This window comes from Miniopterus natalensis, chromosome 5 (assembly GCF_054644295.1).
Source record: "Miniopterus natalensis isolate mMinNat1 chromosome 5, mMinNat1.hap1, whole genome shotgun sequence".
Taxonomy (NCBI): Eukaryota; Metazoa; Chordata; class Mammalia; order Chiroptera; family Miniopteridae; genus Miniopterus; species Miniopterus natalensis.
Genome location: NC_142085.1, coordinates 40,499,472 through 40,522,164, shown reverse-complemented (window position 1 = coordinate 40,522,164; position 22,693 = coordinate 40,499,472). Strand labels below are relative to the sequence as shown.

The 22,693-nt window shown below is 36.0% G+C and overlaps 1 protein-coding gene across 1 annotated transcript in view; it reads left to right on the top strand.

The window, feature by feature from the left end:
• Nucleotides 1-22,693, top strand: part of UBE3D (ubiquitin protein ligase E3D) — a 121,332-nt gene that overhangs the window by 17,612 nt on the left and 81,027 nt on the right. The window contains exons 4-7 of the mRNA XM_016207347.2: nucleotides 4,275-4,506; nucleotides 10,112-10,181; nucleotides 19,508-19,577; nucleotides 20,514-20,622. Coding sequence (XP_016062833.2) covers nucleotides 4,275-4,506; nucleotides 10,112-10,181; nucleotides 19,508-19,577; nucleotides 20,514-20,622 — 481 coding nt within the window. The remainder of the gene's footprint in view (nucleotides 1-4,274; nucleotides 4,507-10,111; nucleotides 10,182-19,507; nucleotides 19,578-20,513; nucleotides 20,623-22,693) is intronic.

Below are 22,693 nucleotides of genomic sequence, written 5' to 3'. Positions count from 1 at the left end.
CTTAGATTGGCATGTAACACCCACACAGTGTGCCGCTGTCCCCCTTCTCTGTCTGCTCTACTGGTGTTCTGCATTGCCAGGGGAGGGAATATATTCCAAGAAGAGTCTAATTTTGGAGCCTGGAAGACTTAGGTTAAGACCCTTCCTTCATTCAGCACCTCTGGCTCTGTGAACTTGTACAGATTATTTAACATTTCTGAGCCTACCTTTTCTCCTCTGAGGAGTGCAAATTCTTGTCTCACAAAGTTGTAGAAAGCATTAAATGGAAAAGATGTGTGTAGTGCCCACCAGAGGTATTCTTAAGTTTAACTAAACATTCAGACTCAACACCACCAAAGGCCACATTTCCTGCCACCAAGGCAGCATTAGGAATTCCTCTTAGCAGGGGTCCTGCAGCAGTTCAAACAAGTGACAGTTCATATACATGTATGGGGACTATGGACTCCCTGTGTGACATCGTGCCAGGTACAAAGCTCACGATACATATCAGTCAGGTGCAGGCACTACCCTGAGAAGCTTCATGCCCTAAGCAGCTATTATCTTCTGTAGTAATTCTTTGGCATAGTTCCCCACAAAGGACTGCATTCGGGGGTGTCCCAAAAGTGGCATGCCCATCAGATTTTTACAGCTCATTCATATTTCCTCCCAGTCCAGATGCAATTTACCAATTAGGGATCATTTTCACCTTAAGCATTGTTGCCTAGCAATATATTTGATGCCTACCATCTACTTGGTTTCCAGAGTAACAGAACTAGGTGGTTAAACCAAAGGTCAGATCCTCCAGAAGCAAAGGAAAAGATTTGTTAACCGTTTAAGAGCTTTGTAATCTCTTTAAGAGCTTACACTATGAGTCAGTCACTTTGCCCAATACTAGGAATGCAATGGTAATTTAAACAGATATGGTACCATCTTCATATTGTTTCCTCCACCCAGTGATGCCCTTAATTTCTTCCATTGCCTAGAGAACTATTTATCCTTCAGAGATCAGCTCAGATGTTCCCTCTTCTCTGAAGTCCATGTGTACTCTACTTCTCTAGCACTTTGTACATATTGCCCCAAGTTCATGGATTGGTTTTGTGAATCCCTGAATGAATCCACTATAGTAATCCATCAATTTTGTGTGCATGTGGGAACGTACATTTGAAGGAACTATAAAGCTTTCATCAGATTTTCAAAGGAGTCTGAGCTGTCTCCTTCTCCTCTGCCCCACAAGAATTTAGAACCAATACTCTGTTATGAGCATTTATTATATTATGATTTCATTATTTGTTTATAGGTCTATATCTCCTACTAGAGCATAAGTGCCTTGAGAGAAGAGACTATATGTATTAATATTTTTGCCAGCAGAATGCCTGGTTTGTAGTAGACTTTTAGAAAATGTATGTTGAAAGAATAGCTTCTAAATATTTTTAACAGGCTCAGCAGCTTGAATAATGATAGTGGAGCATCATTTCCTAATTTGAAAGGGAACGTTTTCCCTTATATTAAACTAAAATTAGTCTTTCTTGTTCATAGCTCTGTCCTCTGGAGTTCTAAATTAAATGTCTTCCATATTGTAATTGCCCTTTTATGAGACTTATAGTTGATCGGGGAATCAAAGAAAAAGGAAAGTGATTAAAAAATGATACATTTGCATCTTAAATATTTTAATTTGAGACATGCAAATGTACATTACTAGTACTTTATTACGGAACCAATATCTTTCTGTTGAATATGACTCCACTGTTGTGTAGCTTTTTTCATGTAAGCCATCCACAGTTCATCATCTGCAATTTCCACTTGGGTTTCTTTAAAGTGAAATGAAAAGTTAGACACTGTTGAAGCAATCTGATAGCAGAATTCTTCTAGATTTTTACTTTTTCTCCTCCTCAGTGTCCTATAGTTATATCTCCCACATCCCACCATTTATTTTCTTTACAACTGGCTTTCATCTAATCTGACATCTTTACTTTTCAGAGGAATAGCAACAACACATATTTCTTTGGATTACATACTATTTAATTAAATTATGTAACTAGCATAGCGCGTATAAGTGGCATAAACAGGTCTGTGATCAAACACAATTGACGCTTAGTAAGCTCATGGTTCACCGGACAAGAGTGGAAGTGTGTAGGTATGCAGGGTGCTTTCAGCATCCACAGTGCTCATATGCATTAGAAAGAACTGGAGCGGGTTTCTCCTCTCAGTTTTTCTCAGGATGAATTATTTTGAAATTTTCTCATCCTGCTCTCATTTCTTCTTCCCTTAGACGACTGATCTTCCTAACTTACAGTAGAATGGAAGTAAATCATCTTTGGCTTTTCTCCTGGTAAAGTCTCAGGTATCTATTGTTGTCCAGGAAATAAATGAGGCCATTTAAAAAACAACAACTGGTAGCTAATATAAAGGACTACTTAATTATAAGGATGTTCTAGATATAAAAAATCATGGCAGCATGGAGCTTAGTTTCTCTCCCCTGGAGTGTGGCCTGAACTTTATGACTCACTCCCAAGGTAAAGAGTATGCAAAGGGAGAAGTAGGAGCCTTAACTGTGGAGAAACTTAGCAGATACTATCTTAACCAAGTGATCAAAATTAACATCACCAGTGATAGATAAGCTATCCTGATGGGGTGGACCCTCTGATATGTGATGAGAAGGGCACTTTACCTTTGTGGTATGTTTCCTCCAAACCCATAACCCCCGTCTAATCTTGAGAAAATACCATACAAACTCAAATTGAGGGAGAGTCTACAAAATACCTGACCAGTACTCTTCAAAAATCTCAAGGTCCTGAAAAATAAGGGAAGACTGAGGAATTGTCACAGAGAAGGCTAAGGCAACGTAATGACTAAATGCAGTGTGTTATCATGAACTGGATCCTGGAACAGAAAAAGAGGACATTAGTGGAAAAACTAGGGAAATCTAGATAAAGTCTGTAGTTTTGACAAATCTTCCATGGTTACATAAGAAGTTAACATTAGGGAGAGCTAGCTGAAATGTATATGAGAACTATCTGTATTGTTTTCGTACCTTTTCTGTAAATCTAAAATTACTCCAAAGCAAAAAATTTATAAAAATAGCAGTGGGAGAAATAATAAAAGAAAGGCTTAGGTGATTTGAAATTTTAGACATGTAAACCAAGTTAAAAGGCAATAATAAAAAAATACTTGTCACTACTGATAGACAAAGGACTAATCTTAATATAGAATATACTTTTATAAATTAATAAGAATATACTAATACCTCACTGGAAAATAATCATTGATCACAATTCACAGAAGAAACACAGTGATCAATAAATATAAAAGCCAGTTCAATCACACTAGTAATTAAAGAATTGCCAATTAAAGCAGTATTGGAAACATTTTCACCCGTTACATAAAAAAATGATAGTATTCAATTTTGAAGAAGGTAAGTGGAAGAGTTATAGATTGGTATAGCCTTTCTGGAAAGCAGGTATTGGGTTTGAAAATATGCATACCAGCCCTGGCCTGGTGTCTCATTTGGTTGGAGTTTTGTCCCATACACCAAAAGGCTGTGGGTTGATTCCCAGTTAGGGCACATACCTAGGTTGTGGGTTTGATCTCCAGTCGGGGAGCATATGGGAGGCAACCGGTCATTGTTTGTCTCTCATATCAGTATTTATCTCTCTCCCTTCCTCTGTCTCTCTATTCAATAAAAACATATCCTCAGGTGAGGATTAATTATATATATATATATATATATATATATATATATATATATACGCACACCATTTGTGCTTGTAACCTCATATAAGATTATTTTCCTAAGTAAATAATCAGATATGTACATATATTTTCTAATAACAATGTTTATCACAAGGTTGTTGATAATGAGAAGCTCAAAACATAAATATCTAACAATGAGGGAATGATCTAAAAAGTTTTGGCATTTCTATGGAGCAGAATGGAGTCATTAAGAATCATGATTAAATGAACCAATGAAAGCAACATGCAATTTGTTACATCTTCTGATCTCAGACTTTATATACACGAGCACAATTTTGTCTCTTGAAAGGGTGGCAAGGAAATATACTATCATGTAGAAAGTAGTCACTTATCCTTGAGTGGTAAGGAAAGGATGATTTTTGTTTTCTTTAAATCTCTCTGTCTTTTCAAAATTGTCTATAATGAGTATGTATGCTTTTGTAATTTAGAGGGGGAAATAAAGTGAGACTAAAGAGGGTTTTTTTCATCTTTCATGCTGATTTCATTAAGAAAATGTCACATCTCTATTTTGTTCTATAAAAAATACTTTTTCCTCTTTCCACTAGGAAACTCCTCAGGGTGCTCCCATTGCCGACCGAGAACTGGGGAGCTCTAGTTGGAGAATGGTGTTGTCATCCGGACCCCTTTGCTAATAAGCCACTTCATCCTCAAGAGAACGACTGTTTCATTGGAGACTCTTTCTTCTTGGTAAATTTAAGAAGTGATACATGGCAACCAGGACCTCAAGTAGCTCCAGTGGAGATGCACTGTCTTTCTTCTGAGAACCGTTTTAAATCGGTAAAATATCTTTTCAAAATAGATGCTGATTTAGAGGCTGGCTTAGAAACTGGTTTCTCCAATCTTTTCTTAATTCAGGGCACGTCATACAGACTGTTCTAAAGACGGAAATCCATTTTCTATTGCCTCTATTCTCTAGCTCTGCTCTGTTGATGTAGGAGGAGCATGTGGCCTTTAAGCAACACAGTCCTCAGGGGCTGAAGGGCGGAGGGGAAGAGGACTTCTTTGTGCACAGAATTGGGAATCTTACCATTTTACAAACCAAAATGCCCCACTTACTCTCTTGTTTTTAGTACGATATTCCATAATCCATGTACATTTTATCCTCATAGCCTGATTGAAATTAAAATTGTTCTCTTGCTCCAGTATAGCTACTGCAGTTAGGCCCATAGTCTGGACTTCTGCTCATGTCATAAGAGCAGATGCCATCAAGGCAAAAGAGGAAAGGGAGGAGCCCAAGCGTGGAAATGAAGCTTGTGCTGCAGGCTCTACTGCTAGTTGACAGCACGAGGTCAGGTGGCTCTTGCTGTCAAAGTTGCTTTAGGGAGAAGGCAGTTTCCTCTCACTACAGAGAACAAGTGGTTTACCTTATTTTAAAAGAAAATCAATGGTATTGACTTGGCCCTTGTAAGAAATCATTCTCCTGATGGCAAGTCAATACAGATGTGATTTAAAAAGTAAAGAAAATCATTGCCCGAGAATTTTCATTTTAACATCTGATTATTTGTAAGAACAAAAGCAATGCATGCTAAATTTCATTTAGAGCTCATTTAATTTCTGTAATGAGAACTGAGCCACTTCAGGAAATATGCTGCAGTTGGGCAGCTGTTAGGCTGTAAGTTAGTTTATAGAACTATTTTCTATTTTGAGGGAGATTAAGGAAGTTCATCAAATAACAAGTTTAAGTTGTTATAACTATTTATGTGCATGTCTCACCATAAACACAAACCCCTTTACCTAAATATGTTTTATTTTAAATTATAGTATGTTAGCTTTCTATAATTTTGAAACATAAATGGTAAAAAGTTAATATAAGCCTATTATAATTATATTTAATATGGTTATATTAAAACTATTTTGTTCTAAATTTATATACTAATACTACATTATTTTATCTTTCATTTTATGACTAAGCTATAAAATTTAAAAACAATATTTGGAGGGCTTGAGTGGAAGAAGAGTGGAGAAAGATTAAGAGAAACCATGACATTCACTTTTTAGATAAATTCTGCACTCTATTGAAATACATTCTTCGTATTTATGTCTTTATCAGTTATAGGATGCCATTTACAAGAAGTTCTCTTAATTTCCAACAACTATCCTATTTGTTAAAGGAAGACTCTTCATATTCAGACACTATGGTTTTTAGTATCAAAGAGACTGGGAAATTACTATCATGACAAGCTGCTGTTGTCAAGGTTGTTTTCGTTAGCCTAGGTGGAAGTTTCACTTTAATTGCATATTGCAGCAGTGGAAAGAATATGCCCGTGACCAAAATAGTAACATAAATTTGAAGGGACTGCTTAAACAGTGCTCCCAAGGCTCCTGTGGGAACAAGGCACTCTCTGTGCTATTGAAAACCTATTTCTCATATCACCCAGTCTAGCCATCCAGCAGGGTTTTGAAATGTCACATGTTGACACAGCATCCTAATGGTATCTCTTGGGAAACATTTTTTCGGCTAGACAATATCAAGGGTCCTTAGAAACTGAAACAACACAAAGGAAAATAAAAACGAGGACAGGAGACTAATCGACCTCCGAGCAGCTGTGCCATCTCTCAGATATATTGATTTAATTAGTCACAACAATGACTTTGATGTTTGCTCTGTAGAGTTCCCACACTGTTAGGCTGTTTCATTGCACAACTTGTTTTAGTTTTTCCTTTAAGCATAGGTCAAGAAAAATGTATACAAGGCTGAGTTTCTCTTTAAGCAAAATTAGAAGTGGTATAATATTATAAATTAAAAGACCTGATTTTTAAAAAAAGCACAGACACACATTAGGTCCATCACATTTCTTTCCTTCAGCGCCCCCATAGAGCGTACACTATGTTATTTGTGCCTTTGTTAACGTGACAGTGATATATACCTTTTGAAAGATATCTACTGAAGATGTCCCTGTTTTTGCAATTGTATGTTATCTCTTGTGCTATTTTTTCATGTCTATCAACATAGAAGCTTTGCATCTTTTAATAGGGTGATAAGGATGGCACTTCAACCTTTTATAAGATTCATAAAATTAATCTCAAAAGTATAGCCACATTTACGACTTCTTCCTATTTTTTTAAAGAACAAATGAAATTGAACTTCAGTTATATTATAGCTGGCAAGTATGACAACCAGCTTTACCTTTTTTTATCCCCCCCCCGGGGTCTTAGCAATAATTTATTGATTTTGTTAAATCCATAAAGGGACCTTTTTTGTTTTCTTAGAATAATGTGTTGGACTTTGTAAACATTCATGAATGTAAACAGAATAGAATTGTAAACTTCAGTATACCAGTCATCTTGATTCACAAAGTATGCTTTACCTGTCCCTTTTATTATTATTTTTTCTGGTACTTTAAAGCAAATCCCAGACATGCTAACATTTCATCCCTATGTGGGTTTTTCTTTTCTACATAACCACAGTGTCATTTTCACATCGGACAAAATTAACAGTGATTACTTGGTGATACAGTATAGGCTGAATACAAATTTTCCCAATTGTATTAAAATATATTTACTGTCAGTTTGAATAAAAATCAACACATTTGGTTGTTTGAGGTCATTTGTTTTTTACTGATCAGATTTTAAAATCCTAATTACCAATGTCTTTAAAAGGTAGAATCTTATTTTTAAAAACCTACCAAAACCCATTTTTCCTGCTTCATTGAAAGACAAGGCAAAATGTGCTGTAAATAAATGAAATACATAACAGAATACCTGATGAAAAATTTTGGCTTCCAATAGAAAAATCCCTTCTTTTCAAGCACTGCTACTCTAATACCCTGTATTAGTTTTTAGTAAAGCCCTTAGTTTTTGTCAAGGCTTAATGAGGATGGTCTGACTTAACTGTACAAAATAGCATCCTTTTTAAAATGTCTTTAAAACCAATTTGAAGCCGTGCAAATAGATTTTACTGTAAGAAAGTATGAAACTGCCAACATGTCAAACTTTATAGTTTGGGATACCCAGTTTCTGAGCTGTCTTCTCCCTGTAACCTTGCCTGAACCCGAAGAAATTGGCCCCTGCCTTGGTTTCTATGTCTGTGGCTTTTGACTTTTTTTGACCTCTAAACTGAGAAATACATTTTTATGTCGAGATTTGATTACAGACACACACACACACACACACACACACACACACCCCTCAAGTAAAAGGTTCTTGAAGCAATACTTACCTTATGTTTGAAACACTGTGATATTTTAATTCAGACTGTAACCCATTGAATTGATTCCATGAATTGATTTGGAAAATACTTAACATAGTGCTTAGAAGCATAAGCTTTAGCATCTAGGGGACGGAGATTCAGATATCAGCACTGTCAGGTACTAGCAGCACATCCATGGACCTCAGCTTCAATGTGCTTTGTATACAGTTGGTCAGGAAATAGTTGTTTATCTCAAGAGAAATATAATTGTACTTCCTTATACTAATCTGTTAAGACTTATTCCTTAGGTAAATACATGTTATCCCATATCAGAAAGTCACTATTTCTTCACTTAGACCAACACTTTATTCTGTAGTTTCCCAAGAGAGATGGCTTCAAGTGTGGCCAGAGTTGCAGAACTGTCCTCTCCCTGCCCACTTTTATAGGACTTCTGCCATGTTGCAGCGTAGCTGGGTGAGAGAAATACTGTATGGCTTTCACAAAGGTATTACTATGGATGTGAAAAGGGCATTCTTTTGTTTTTTTTTTAAGATTCTTAATTAATATACAGTGGCTGTCCAGTGAAGGGCAAAAAATTGGTCCATTTGTGGAAAGGTATAGATTTTCTGCCCATTTCTGGAATGATATGTGCCAAAAGTGTATTTATGTAATATCCACTTTAGTAGTTACCATGTACCAAGGATAGTGCTTTATAACACATAGTCCTTTATAAATCCTAATAAACAACTCTGTGAGTTAAGTACTACTATTAAGTCCATTTCACAGATGAAACCAACACAGGATAGTTAACTTGCCCAAGGTCACGTGTCTAGTAAATAACAGAGTTGGGATTTGAACTGGGGAAGTCTGGCCCCAGGCTCTGGGCTCTTAATCACTTTGCTGTTGCTTTAACATAACCTCTACAACAAACTACAAATTAGGAAGATTTTTTTAATTGAGGTGTAATTGACATATAACATTATATTACTTTCAGGTGTACTACATAATGATTTGATATTTGTACATATTGCAAAATGATCACCACAATAAGCTTAGTTAACACCCATCACCATACAGTTACTACTTTTTTTTCCTTGTGGTGAGAACTTTTAAGATTCACTCTCTTAGTAACTTTCTTATTTTTTTATAGTTACAATTTTTTTAAATTTTAAATATTTATTTATTTTTTATTTCAGAGAGAGGAAGGGGGGGGGGAGAGAGATAGAAACATCAGTGATGAGAGTCATTGATTGGCTGCCTCCTGCATGCCCCTCACTGGGGATTGAGCCTGAAACCCAGGCATGTGCCTTGACCGGGAATCGAACTGTGACCTCCTGGTTCATAGGTTGACACTCAACCACTGAGCCATGTGGGCTGGGTGCAACTTTCAAATATGCAATACAGTTTTATTAACTGTAGTTGCCATGCTGTATATTCTATCCCCGGGACTTATTTATTTTATTTATTTATAAATATTTATATTTATTTTTACTCATTTATGTTTATTTTGAACCCCTTCACCCATTTTTGCCTACCCCCCTAACCCCACCTCTGGTAACCATCATCTGTTCTGTGTGTCTCAGACAACATTTTTTTGTTTGCTTAATGATTAGGTGAATGATAGCTATTTTAATCTGTATCCTAAATGATTCATATGGATTTTTGAAGTTTAAGAATGTTTTAGGAATATGTGCCAGAGCACTATCCATCTTTTCTGTTATAATGCATATCTTAAATGAAAAAAATCAAATTATATGAATACGTTAGTTGTTTTTAACTTCTGATGGGTGGTTATGAATTATAGCTTACTTTAACATAAGTTACACTGGACTTGGAGTCAAAATAATGAGTTCAGGTTCCGATTCTTCTGTTTTCTAGACACGAGTTGGGGCAAGTCACCTACCCTCTCTGCCTTTGTTTCCCACCATCTGCCAATTCTAAATGATTAGGATATTTGGAGGTGCTTTTTAGCAATGTAAGGTGCTTCTTGTTCAGATGATTTGGCAACATTTAGGATTATCAAGAAGTGGCTAGTTTGGGAAAAATCAGTCATACATTATTCTGTCTTTAACCTTGAAAAAAATTACGTTTGTGCATGTAAATTATGCATACAGGCTAAATGTATTCCCAGTATTTAGGAGAGGGCAAAATAAAATGTAAAGTTCAATGTATACCCTAGAGACTATGTTAAAATTATATATTCCTTTTAAGAAAAGCCGAATGACATTTAAATGACATTTTTCTATTCTACAGAAACCAAAGGCAAATACCAAAGTAATTTGTAAGCGTTGCAAGGTAATGTTGGGAGAGACCATGTCATCAGGTAAGAAAAAATCAAAATGATTGCCTTTTTGTTAAAAAACCAATAGAAAGAGTTTTCATAGGAAATATATATGAAAGATAGATGACTAATATATGTTATAGAATTGATACTTTTAAAAATAGAAATCAGCTAACATCATTATTCTAAGAATTGGGTGTATTTTGACCTTTATAAGTGCATCGTATTGAGTTTTAAGCATTAAGAAGTTAGGTCATTTTTAATATTTCATATTCTCTTTGTAGATATAAAGCAATTATATAAACTTTATACTTGGGTCAGTCTTACAGAAGATTGGAGCTTTATTCTTAATACAACTCCTCAGAAGAGTTGGTTGCCAGAGGTGATGGAAAAGTTGCTTTCCTTGGTTGCCCTCTACCTCGGGGCTGTATTTTGGGGTGAGGGGTGAAAGAGAACCTGTTGAAATGGAAGAAAACACATTCTGAGTTGTGTACTTTGTTCCTTGTTCTTCCCTATAATTATATTTTATATAAAGTCTATGTTATATTACTTTAAAGATATAGTTTAAAAATACCTAGAAAGCTACAACATGCTGTGTTAGTTTTGTGGGTGATGAATAATTGCTTTTAATATAATTTAATATAATTAGAATTTTATAAGTAGTTACTTCCTCATAGTGAACAGAAAAAGAAGAATGAGCACTACAAAAGGATGCTATCCTTGCTCTTAGTTTTGGAAAGTGAAGGCAAACCCCTTAAGCAACAACTTAGAAAATTTAAGTTAAGTGAATTAATTTTTAAAAATTCCTTTCACTCCTCCCTGAAGTCTAGTCAAAATGTCTGTTAAGGAATAAAAAAGATACATCTGCAGAGACAAAGAGAAATAGAGAGGAGACGGCAGTGATGTAAACAGGAGGTGTAAGCAAACTTTCTTCAAAGCTGTAAAGCTGAGAGATACACCTTGGAACGAACTTGGCAATGTAGGGGGAGCCACAGCCTAGGTGTCTATAGATCATTTAGGTGAGGAGTGAGCCAATATTCACTGTACAACCCCAGAACTGATCACAGTTTGGGGGCAGCAGGAGCAGAGAATGGAGTCTGAGACAAAGGGCTGGAAGCAGGATGATTAAATCAAAGTTTATATATGGAGCTCTAAGACCCCCGAGTCTCCTCCTCCCCTTACAACTTGCTTATACTTTTAGGCTATGAGATTGGAGAACCCTTTCTTGAAATAATGGAAGAGAACCAACTAGAGAAAAGATTTGCAGACACTGATTCTTAGGAATCATTCAACAAAAATGAGCTTATATTCAACCATCCTACAGTCAACAAGCTTTGTACCTATACACAAAAGCTTCCACTTAGCATTTTATTACCTTACACATAAGTATGAATGGATTGCTGACAATCAACAAATATTTGAGGGAACCTCCAACATGAAAGAAACCAAAGCAAATAAATAATCAAGTAAGCATAGTAGAGGCACGGAGAAGAAACAAATTATGTATAAAACAAGAAAATCGTAAAATAAAATAAAAAGCATAATAAATGTCCTTGGAGAATGAAAAAATACTGCCTCCATAATTCAGAGAATATGGAATTAAAGATGTAATGGCTTAAAAAATGAATCAAAAGACTGGAAGATAAAATTAAGGAACTAACTTAGAAATCAGAACCAATTGACAGAGACTGAAAATTGGGAGAGGAAATATTTTTTAAAAAATCATCATGTAAGTGTCCTGAGGATAGGGATATTGCCTATCTCGTTTATCACTGTAACCTCAGCACTTAGAACGTTTGGCACATGATTCATATCTGGTAGTATTTGTGGAATGAATGAATGAATTGAGCCTTTTAGGACACCTAACATCTAGATAATAGGAATTCTAGAAAGAGAATAGAGACAGTAGGGTGTAGGAAATTATCAAAGAACAAAAATACCAAAAAGATATCACAAGGCTATTTTCCAGAGCTAGGGCTTAAGTTTGTCAATAGAAAGGGCCCACTAAGTGTCAAGTATAATTAATGGAGGGATGGCAGGGAAGCTACTCAAAGCCACATCTTTGAGTACTTTCTGAACACCAAGGAGGAAGTTTCCAGAGAGAAAAAAGCAGGTAGTGGACAAAGGATTGGGAATTAAAATCGCATTGAACTTAACAGCAGTACTGAAAACTAAAAGACAATGAAGCAATACCTTCATAATTTAAAAGGAAAAAGATTTTCAAGCCAAAATTTTATATACAGACAAACCATCAATCAAGTATGACAATAACAAATACATTTCTGGATATAACAAGATTTTTAAATGTAGATCACAAAGGTATATTTTCCTTAGAAATCTAGCATAGGATATTTATCACCAAAACTAGGGATTTAACCTCAAAAGGGAGGACATAGGACTTGGGAAACAGATTATCCAACATAGGAGAGCAAGATAAGGAAGTCTCAGGATGAGGGATGTGCAGCAGACCTAGAGAATAATAGCCTGGATTGAATCAAGAGGAGAGAAGATTGCAGTAAAGACGATTTTAGTTATAAGGTGAAACAGATACATTTTTGATTTGTTTGACCACATGAAACAAATAATCTTGAGACAAATCACTTCCTCATATGGGAAGAACTAGCTAAAGGTGCTCAGAAAATGAAACACATGAAAAAGAAAGCAGTAATGCACTGCAGGAAAACAGAAGATTGAACAAGAAAGGGAACATTGCCATGGGATCATTACGGTCACAATAATGTAAACACTGAATGTTGATTTAACCAAAAATCTTTACGATGTAATATATAAGTATATTAGGAGGTCAATATATGTTGAGTGTGTGTCAGGTGATGTAAAAGAGCTATATTCACACCTACTCTAAAAGAAAATTAGTAGGGCTCCACTTCCAAAACGGTGCTATAAAGAAAAGTTCCATTCTGCAGAAAACAAGTACAAGACTGTACAAGTTCAAAAAATCGTTAAGAACAACCACTGGAAGACCAAAATGAAGCAATGATTTGAGAAGTGTTTGGTTATGAGAAACTGCTACTGCTTTTGCTTAGAATGGCAAATTTGTGCCCTTGGCTCTTGAGGGCATTGCCATTCTCACCACCCCAACTTGGGCAGGAAAAACTCAGCTTTATTGTTTACAAGCAATAATTTCGGGTCAGCGTACACTAAGAAGAAACTAGAAATTAAAGAGGAAAAATTTGGAAGCAACAGGCCATACTTCTAGATGTAAACTTCTTCACACAACTCTGGCTGACTGTTAAACTATACATGCACACAATAGATGCCAGATAGTCCAATAAGAATTGTAAGCTTGGGTAGACCTTCAAATTTGCTGTACTTTGGATTTCATTCTTCAGTCCACACACAACTTGAGCAGCAGAAGGTGGAAGTCTTACTGGCATGAAGTATTTGAGCAGAACTTCCCAAATTTGCTGATAGCTAAAACTATGTAAGTATAATAACTACTCTCTAATGAACCAGGCTAAACAGAATAAAACTGAGGAGAGCCATTAGTGGTTACACACTGTGGAAAGACATATTTCACAGTTTGAATCCAGGGTAGTTAATTAACTACTATATGTATAAAACAACAACCTTTAAGAGAACAACAGACAATCCAGAATTGCTACAGTGTATTACATATGATGTCTTACTTCCATCTGGAAATTGTAGACATGCAAAAAGATAGAACAGAGTCATTCATACTCAAGGAATAAACAGAACTCAATAAACAAGTGCTGAATAAGCATAAATATTAGATTTAGCAGACAGATATTGAGCAGCTATTATAAATATGGCAAATAATTTTAAAAATGCCTCTTGAGTGAACTAATGGAAAATCTCAACAAATTGGAAACTTAAAAGAAAGAACCAGTTGCTAACTGCAGAGCTGGAAAATACAGTAACTGTAAAGAATTCACTAGATTAGTAAACCACATATTTGAGATGACAGAAGAAAAAAATAATTGAAGTAGATTAATAGAAATTAACCAACCCAAAGAACAGAAAGAAAAATGTCTAAAGCGAAACGAATAGAACCTCAGAGAATTGTGGGACAATATTAAGTTTTTCAATAAATGTATAATTGTAGTCTCAGAAGGTAAGGAGAAAAACAAAGGTCATGAAAAAAATTTGCAGAAAAAATGGCTGAAATCTTGGCAAATTTGGTGAAAAGTATTAACTTTCAGATCCAAGTATTGCAATGAATCTCAAGTAGGATAAACAAGAAAGCACGCTTCACCCAGGCACATTATACTCAAACTGATAAAAGCTAAAGATGAAAAGAGAATATTCAAAGTAGCAAGAGCAAAACAAAATATCACACATGGGAATTTCATGATACAGTCGAGGCTCACATAGAAATAATGATAGCCAGAAAACACTAAAATGAGATACTCAAAATACGTGGGACATGGGGGGCAGAGAATACCCGTCAACTAACAATTCAGTATCCAGCAAAACTATCCTTCAAAAATGAAGGCAAAATGAGGACATTTTCATAGAAATGGATGGAAATAATGCATTACTAGCAGACCTTCTTATAAAAATGCTCAGGAAAGTTCTTCAGCCTAAAGTGCAAGATACTGGATGGTAATTGAAATCCACAGGAAGGAATGAGGAGCAAGATAAATGGAAAATATGTGGGTAAATTACCACAGAAGCAAACTAAAAAGCGTTTAGCATAAAATTGAATCCACCTTTTCCTGCAATTTGTCAGTTCTGTAAAATTAGAGCTTTTATTTTGATTGCTTTGGGAAGTAAGGACAGAAATGAAAGACTACACAAGAAGGGAATTTAGTAAGTGACTACACAAAAATATAAGACCCTGAAGGGTCATACCTTCACAATAAAGGTGAATCAAAAGTGGACCAGCCTTGCAGAATTATAGACAAGTGTCGGTCCTTTGGGACTTTAAGGTATTTCAGATCTTGAACTTCATTAATCTGCCTTGTACTAGACATAATACTATGTGCTTGGCAAAATCAAATGCAGTTCACTTCTGGGGGAAGGTGTCTTCATTGTAGAACTCATTATTCTCACAAATAATCTGTCAAGTGCAGTGTTCATCGTATAACCAAACATAAATAAGCAAACAAGTAAACTAGACTTACATCAATACGAACTAGCAAAAACAGCAAACAATAGAAACAGACTTCTGTTATTGGAATGATCAGATGTAAGCTGTAAAACAACCATACTTACTATATTTAACAGTATAAAAGGCAGGCTTGAATATATCGAAAGGAAAAGGAAACTAACATTTGGAAAAGATTCACAATAGAATTTTAAAAGAATACATTATAATTGAAATGTAAAATTCAGTGGGTGCTTTAATGGCAGAGTAGGTACAATTTGGAGAAAGCATTAATGAACAGAAGATAGATAAGCAAAAAAATCTGTAATCTAGCACAGAGAGACAAGAAGGCAAAAAATATGAAAAAGAGATTAAGAGACAAAGAACATACAGTGAGAAGATCTAACATATTTTTAACCAAGCTTCTAGAAGGGAAAGAGAAGTAGAATGGAGCATAGACAATATATGAAGAAATAACTGAGAATTTTACAGAAGTGGTGAGAACAAAAATCTGTAGTTTCAAGAGGTCTAGTAATTCTAATTAAATGAGACCCAAGGAAGATAAATTAAAACAAATCTGTAGCCAGTCAGTGTGGCTCAGCGTACTAAGCATTGACCTATGATCCAGGAAATCACGGTTTGATTCCCAGTCAGGGCACATGAGAGTTGTGTGCAACACAACTGCAGTGGAATAATGAGAAACACATAGTGAAATAATTTAAAAGACACTGTATGTGGCCCAGCCAGGGTGGCTCAGTGGTTGAGCATCTACCTATGAACCAGGAAATCACAGTTTGATTCCTAGTCAGGGCACATGCCGGGGTTGCAGGCTCAGTCCCCAGCAGGTGGTGTGTAGGAGGCAGCCGATCAATGACTCTCTCATCATTGATGTTTCTCTCTCTCCCTGTCCCTCTCACTTAAATCAATAAAGATATATTTTTAAAAAACAAAAAACCAAATCTGTAGCTAGACACAGAGTGATACTGCAGAAAAATAAAAGGCAAAGAGAAAATCTTAAGCAACCAAAGAGAAATGACAAATCACCTTCAAAGGAACAGCAATAATGGAAGTTCGAAGATAATGGAATGGTAGTGTCGGTGTGTACAAAGGTAAAAAACTGTTAACCTAGGATTTTCTATTAGGCAAAAATGCCCTGATATGAAAATAAGACAAAGATAAATATATTTTCTGACAAACAAAAATGAGATAATTCACCTCTAGTGGTTTGGTTTCTTACTAAAAGAAATTCGATCTGTATATCAGTATCAGGTAGAAGAAAATGATCCCAGATAGAAGGTCTGACTTCAAGAAGGATTGGTTAAGAAAATGATAAATATGTGGGTGACACTAAATTAATATTAACTGTACAAAACGATAATAATAATACCTTGTGGGCCCAGCTGGTGTGGCTCAGTGGGTTGAGCACTGACACATGAACCAGGAAGTCACGGTTAGATTCCCAGTCAGGGCACATGGCTGGGTTTCGGGCTCCATCCTCTGTAGGGGGTGTGCAGGAGGCAGCTGATCAATGATTCTCTCTCATCATTGATGTTTCTATATCTCCCTCTCCCCCCCTTCTCTCTCTGAAATCAATAAAAACATACTTAAAAAATAATACCTATGGGATTAAAATTATAGAGTTAAATTATTTTTACAACAGCCGTGATAAAAGGGACCACTTCATAATGTTAAAAGGTTCATCTAAAAGACTCCTACTAGAGTACTACTAGATTTGATAAACGAATTTGGCAAGGTAGCTGGATACAAAATCAACATCCGGAAATCAATGGCATTCTCATACACCAACAATGAACTTTCAGAGAGAGAAACTAAAAAAAAAAAAAATACCATTTATCATTGCAACTAAAATAATAAGATACCTAGGAATAAACTTAACCAAGGATGTACTCCGACCTGTACTCAGAAAACTACATGACACTGAAAAAAGAAATAGAGGAAGATTTAAACAAGTGGAAGAATATACCATGCTCATGGATTGGGAGAATTAATATCATTTAAATGCCCATACTACCCAAAGCAATTTATAAATTCAATGCAATTCCTATTAAAATACCAACAGCATATTTCACAGACCTAGAACAAACATTTCGAAAATTTATATGGTACCAAAAAAGACCCCGAATAGCTGCAGCCATCTTGAGAAAAAAGAACAGAGTGGGAGGGATCACATTACTGGATTTCAAACTGTATTACAAAGCCATTATAATCAGAACAGCCTGGTATTGGTACAACAGGCATATAGATCAATGGAACAGAACAGAGACACCAGAAATAGACCCACACCATTATGGTCAGTTAATATTTGACAAAGGAGGCAAGAGTATCCAATGGAGTAAGGACAGCCTCTTCAATAAGTGGTGCTGGGAAAATTGGACAGATACATGCAAAAAAATGAAACTAGACCACCAACTTTCACCATACACAAAAATAAACTCAAAGTGGATGAAAGACTTAAATGTAAGTCACGAAACCATAAAAATCCTGGAAGAAAACATAGGCAGTAAAGTCACAGATATCCCACATAGTGGACTTTTCACTGATACGTCTCCTAGGGCAAGAGAAACAAAGGAAAAAATAAACATACGGGACTACATCAAACTAAAAAGCTTCTGCACAGCAAAACAGCCTCAAAATACAAAGGAACCCCATGGTCTGGGAAAACATATTTGCCAAGGATGAATCTGATAAGGTGCTAATTTCCAAAGTGTACAAAGAACTCATATTACTCAGCAAGAGGAAGACAAACAACCCAATTAAGAAATGGGCAAAGGACCTGAATAGACACTTCTCCAAAGAGGACATACAGATGGCCACGAGACACATAGAAAATGCTCAAAGTTGCTAATCATCAGAGAGATGCAAATTAAAACCACAATGAGGTATCACTTCACACTTGTCAGAATGGCTGCCATCAGCAAATCAACAAATGACATGTGCTGGCGAGGGCGTGGAGAAAGGGGAGCCCTAGTGCACTGCTGGTGGGAATGCAGACTGGGGCAGCCACTGTGGAAAACAGTATGGAGGTTCCTCAAAAAATTAAAAATGGTGCTGCCTTTTGACCCAGTCATCCCACTCCTAGGAATGTACCCTAAGAATCCTGAAACACTAATCAGAAAGAATATATGCACCCCTATGTTCATAGCAGCACAGTTTACAATAGCTAAGATCTGGAAACAGCCCAAGTGCCCATCAGTAGATGAGTGGGTAAAAAAGCTGTGGGACATTTACACCATGGAACACTACGCAGCTATAAAGAAGAAGGATCTTGTACCATTTGGGACAGTATGGAAGGACCTGGAGAATATTATGCTAAGTGAAATAAGCCAGGCAAAGAAAGACAAACATCACATGATCTCACTTATATGTGGAATCTAAAGAACTTAATAAACTGATGAACAGAATAGATTCAATGACATGGAAGCATAGATGAGGCTGATGAATGTCAGAGGGATGGAGGAGGGCAGGTGGGTGGAGGGGGGGAGGGTAACCAAAGAATTTATATGCATATATGCACAACCGAAGGACACGGACAGTGGTCGGGAGAAGGCCTGGGGAGGGGGATGGGATGGGGTGGAATGGGTCATTGGGGAGAAAAAGGGACATCTGTGATATTTTAAACAAAAACAAAATTTAAAAATTAAAAAAAAAAAAAGGTTCATCTAATAACATGACTTCAAAATAGTTAAGTGAAAATTGAACTTCAAAGAGAAATAGATAAATTTATCATCATGGCTCAAGATATATAATAATCTATTAAACAGTATTGATTTTTTTTTTTTGCCCTTTTCTGTGTTATATTGGGCAATTAAAAACATTTTCAGAAAATCCTATTAGGAACAACTTCCATCTCATTAAAACAAAAATTATTAGGTATACTATTTTTCATGACTGCATAGAATTCTTGTCCCTAAATGTGTATTTATTTAATCCAACCATCCTTAATTTTTAGATATTTAATATTTCAATATTTTTCTATCAATATTATTATTATCTTTTTAATAATCTTCTACATGTATGAGCAGAGTTGCTGTATCAGATACAATTGGGACCTGCTCTTCTGAAGTGACACCAAGCTGTCTCAAGTTTCAGGGCTGTCTCCTTGTAGTCATCAAGGCTTTGTCTTCTTTAACACAGTCACTTTTTAAAAAGTTTTACTCAATGCTAATTTTACCAATAGATCAACTATTTGGTTTGAATGTCATAATTTGGGACTAACATGCCCACAGTAAAAATATTAGTGTATAGAGGAGATTTTTAATTTTCTATTTTTTGTTTCTAGAAACCGTTAAGTTTTATATGACGGAGATGATTATTCAGCCATCTGAGAGAAATTTTCCCATCATTCCAAGGTACAATAGCAAATTATATCTATTCTCTCATTTCAAATGTAGGAAAAGATAGGTACAATTGATTATTTGGGAATTCATTTTTACTTATACCTCTCTTTATTTGGAAAGGTTAGGTGGACCAAACCAGACATTTAAAGACTTGAGGATTTATTCATGGTTTGCTTACATAATGTTATAGCCAAATATACGCATATAAATCTAAATCAGAAAGGTTTTTGTGCTTCTTCCTATGTGGCAGATATCTAAGATCTTAAAACATAATCAATAGGTTTTTGAATAATTATTTCTGGTTTTAATTTGACTTAAAATTTGAAACGGGTCAGTTTTCAAATAACTCCTTTGTTTCGTTTTTAAGTGGTCATTAGCCACTAAATCCATTAGTGCTGCTTTTCTTTGAATCATTTTAGTTTGCAAACAAAAGTTAACTCTAGTAGTTCTTTATTTTAGCTCATTATTGATGTCTAAAAATTACGGCAATCTAAATATAACGTTGAACTTTATTCTTCTGTAAATAGTTTGATTAGGTACCTAAGATCTGATACTTTGAGGGGATCCAAGTTGGAATATTGTAGATAACACTGTCTAATGTTTGGGAGGAAATGTCTCACCTTTTTAAAGTTATTCACTGTTTAATGTGCTACAGCACAAGTGGAACAATGACTTGTCTGACATACTATTTTTTATTAAGTTAGGTTTGGGGTGGAAAATGTATTAAGGATTTGAGAACAGGATATAAGAAGACTAGAGCAACACAAATACATTAAAATATATTAAAATCCACATTAGCACAGATCGCAGGGGAAGGGGTAGCAAATAGAAAAGCCCGGCATGCACATGCCTCTGCCTTTTGGGTACCCTGTGGATATTTTTGGCTTATCCTGCCAGTTAGAGTTATTAGGAGAGGCACATTGTAAAAACTGATTTCTGTTCAAACAGGTCTCAGTTTGTACAGAGCATTATCGCCCAGTGTCTGGTGGAACTTTCCTCTGCTAGAAGCACTTTTAGATTCAGCATTCAAGGTCATGATGGCAAAGCGTGCATCTTGGTAAGAAATTATCTCACTCAGCTTTTTATAGCCCTACTAATCCAGGGTCTCAGAAATTCTTTAGTTTTTGTCATTCTTTTTTCTTAATTCTCAGGTCTAGAAAACAATTGATTAAAAAAGTAAAATTTTAATGTCAGTTTAATTCACAAATCAAACTCCCTTGATTTAATAACAAACTATCAAGTGCCTCTTTGTGCTAGGAACTAGGTAGGGATAGAGAGAGAAACACAGCCCGATTCCTGCTCTGTAGGAGCTCATATCACAAAATAAAGTTTTTCACTCAATTTTTAATGGCTTTTCTTGGTCAGAATAACATAGTTCTATCTCTCACTTTTTTTTTTCCCTATTTGATACTCTTACGTATTTTTTGTTTGTTTTGTAGTAAGAACACTTAACATGAGACCTACTTCACAGATTTTTAAGTACACAATATATACTATTGTTAATTATACTTTGATGTTTGAGAAGTCGTGCCAAGTTTTGGAAAAGAGTCTCTTGCAGTTAGTAGAATCATCCCTGTACATGTATCACAAGCATCTAATAGCATACCGCTTCTGTTAGAAAATAACGTTCTGCAGAAAAGAATTTGGGACGTTTGTGTGAAAATCCAAGACTCAAGGCCCAAGCCTCTTCTCTGCCTCTCATCTGTTTTATTCCACTAGTAAACATATATTGTGCACATTTTAATTGAAACATACTGTTCCAGATGTTCAAGTTAAAACAAAAATGCCTTCAAGGAACTTAAAAGGTAATAGGGAAACTAGATAGCTAAAAGGAGGGAAAGGGTTGAGATTGGTGTGGCTTTATAGCTGGCCTTCCATTATGGCAACCCCATGCTCCTGTAATTCCAGGTAATTTCTATCAAAAGCCAAATAAAGTATTATCTGATTGAAGTTGATCCTAAGTACACCTCATAGTCATAGTCTGAAATCAGTGTTAACTTTCTTTTATTGCAAGGTTTTCAACAGGAATGGGAACTTTTAAACCTACTACTAATGTATATTTAATTTTTTTTAAGAATTATTTTTTATAAAGTAATACATTCTTGAAACACATTCAGACAACATGAAGAACATAGAAGTGGCAGTTCCCCCATCTTGTCCCCTGTCTTGTCCTTCTATCTTATACTATTTGAAGGTAAACATTATTAACAATCTGATATGTATACCTTAGCATTTTTCCCTACCCATATCCAACTATATGTACATATACCCACAGGTATTTGTCAGTTTGTAAAAAATAAGCAGAGTCGTGATTAGCATTTCACTTGAACATGCTTACTTCACTCAACAGTATACCATGAGGATTGTTTCTAGTTAGTGTAAGTGTAGATCAGACTTCAACGCGTAGACTTCCATTGTATGGCTGCTAAAGACAGTGTTGCAGTGAAAATAATCTTTGCACAAGTATTGTAGTCCTTTAGATATGGATCTTTCTAAGCTAATACAGTATTAGAATTTAAGTTTTTAAAATTCTGATAATTATTATCCTCCAAACAATTTGTACTAATTTATCCCTTATAGTGGACATTCATGGTGCCCCACCCAGATCCCCTTTCCTTGGCCAGTGCACCCCTTTCCCAGCTGCTGAGAGTATTGGCTGCTAATGGCTCACAGCTGCTCTCTTCTCCAGAGACTTGTCCTCCTAACCTAACAGATGCTGCCTTGGCCAGGGAGTTTCCTGTCCTCTACGCCCCGGCGCGCCCCCCCCCCCCCCCCCCGGCCTGGTCATCCCACTGCAATGATTTGACCCTGAGGTACAAACACCTGGGGTCTTCTGTCTCTCAAGGTGGGACAAACTGTGTAGGTACAAGTTCCATGTGGGATCAGGCTGAGCCGTACTCCAACTGAGGTCACATCCTTGCCTAGCTCCTTCCTCTGCCTTACCCTGTTTGCCTTCCTCTCTTTCTTCTGAGAGTGTTCCCTGATTGAATCCCTGATTGAATCACATGCATCCAAACCCCCAGACACTCTTCCACCAGCAGTGTTTGGGAATACCCTTCCAAGCCCTCTTCTGAACTGGGGGTTATCAATCTTCTTGTATTTGCCAATCTGGTAAGTGCAAAAGGGTA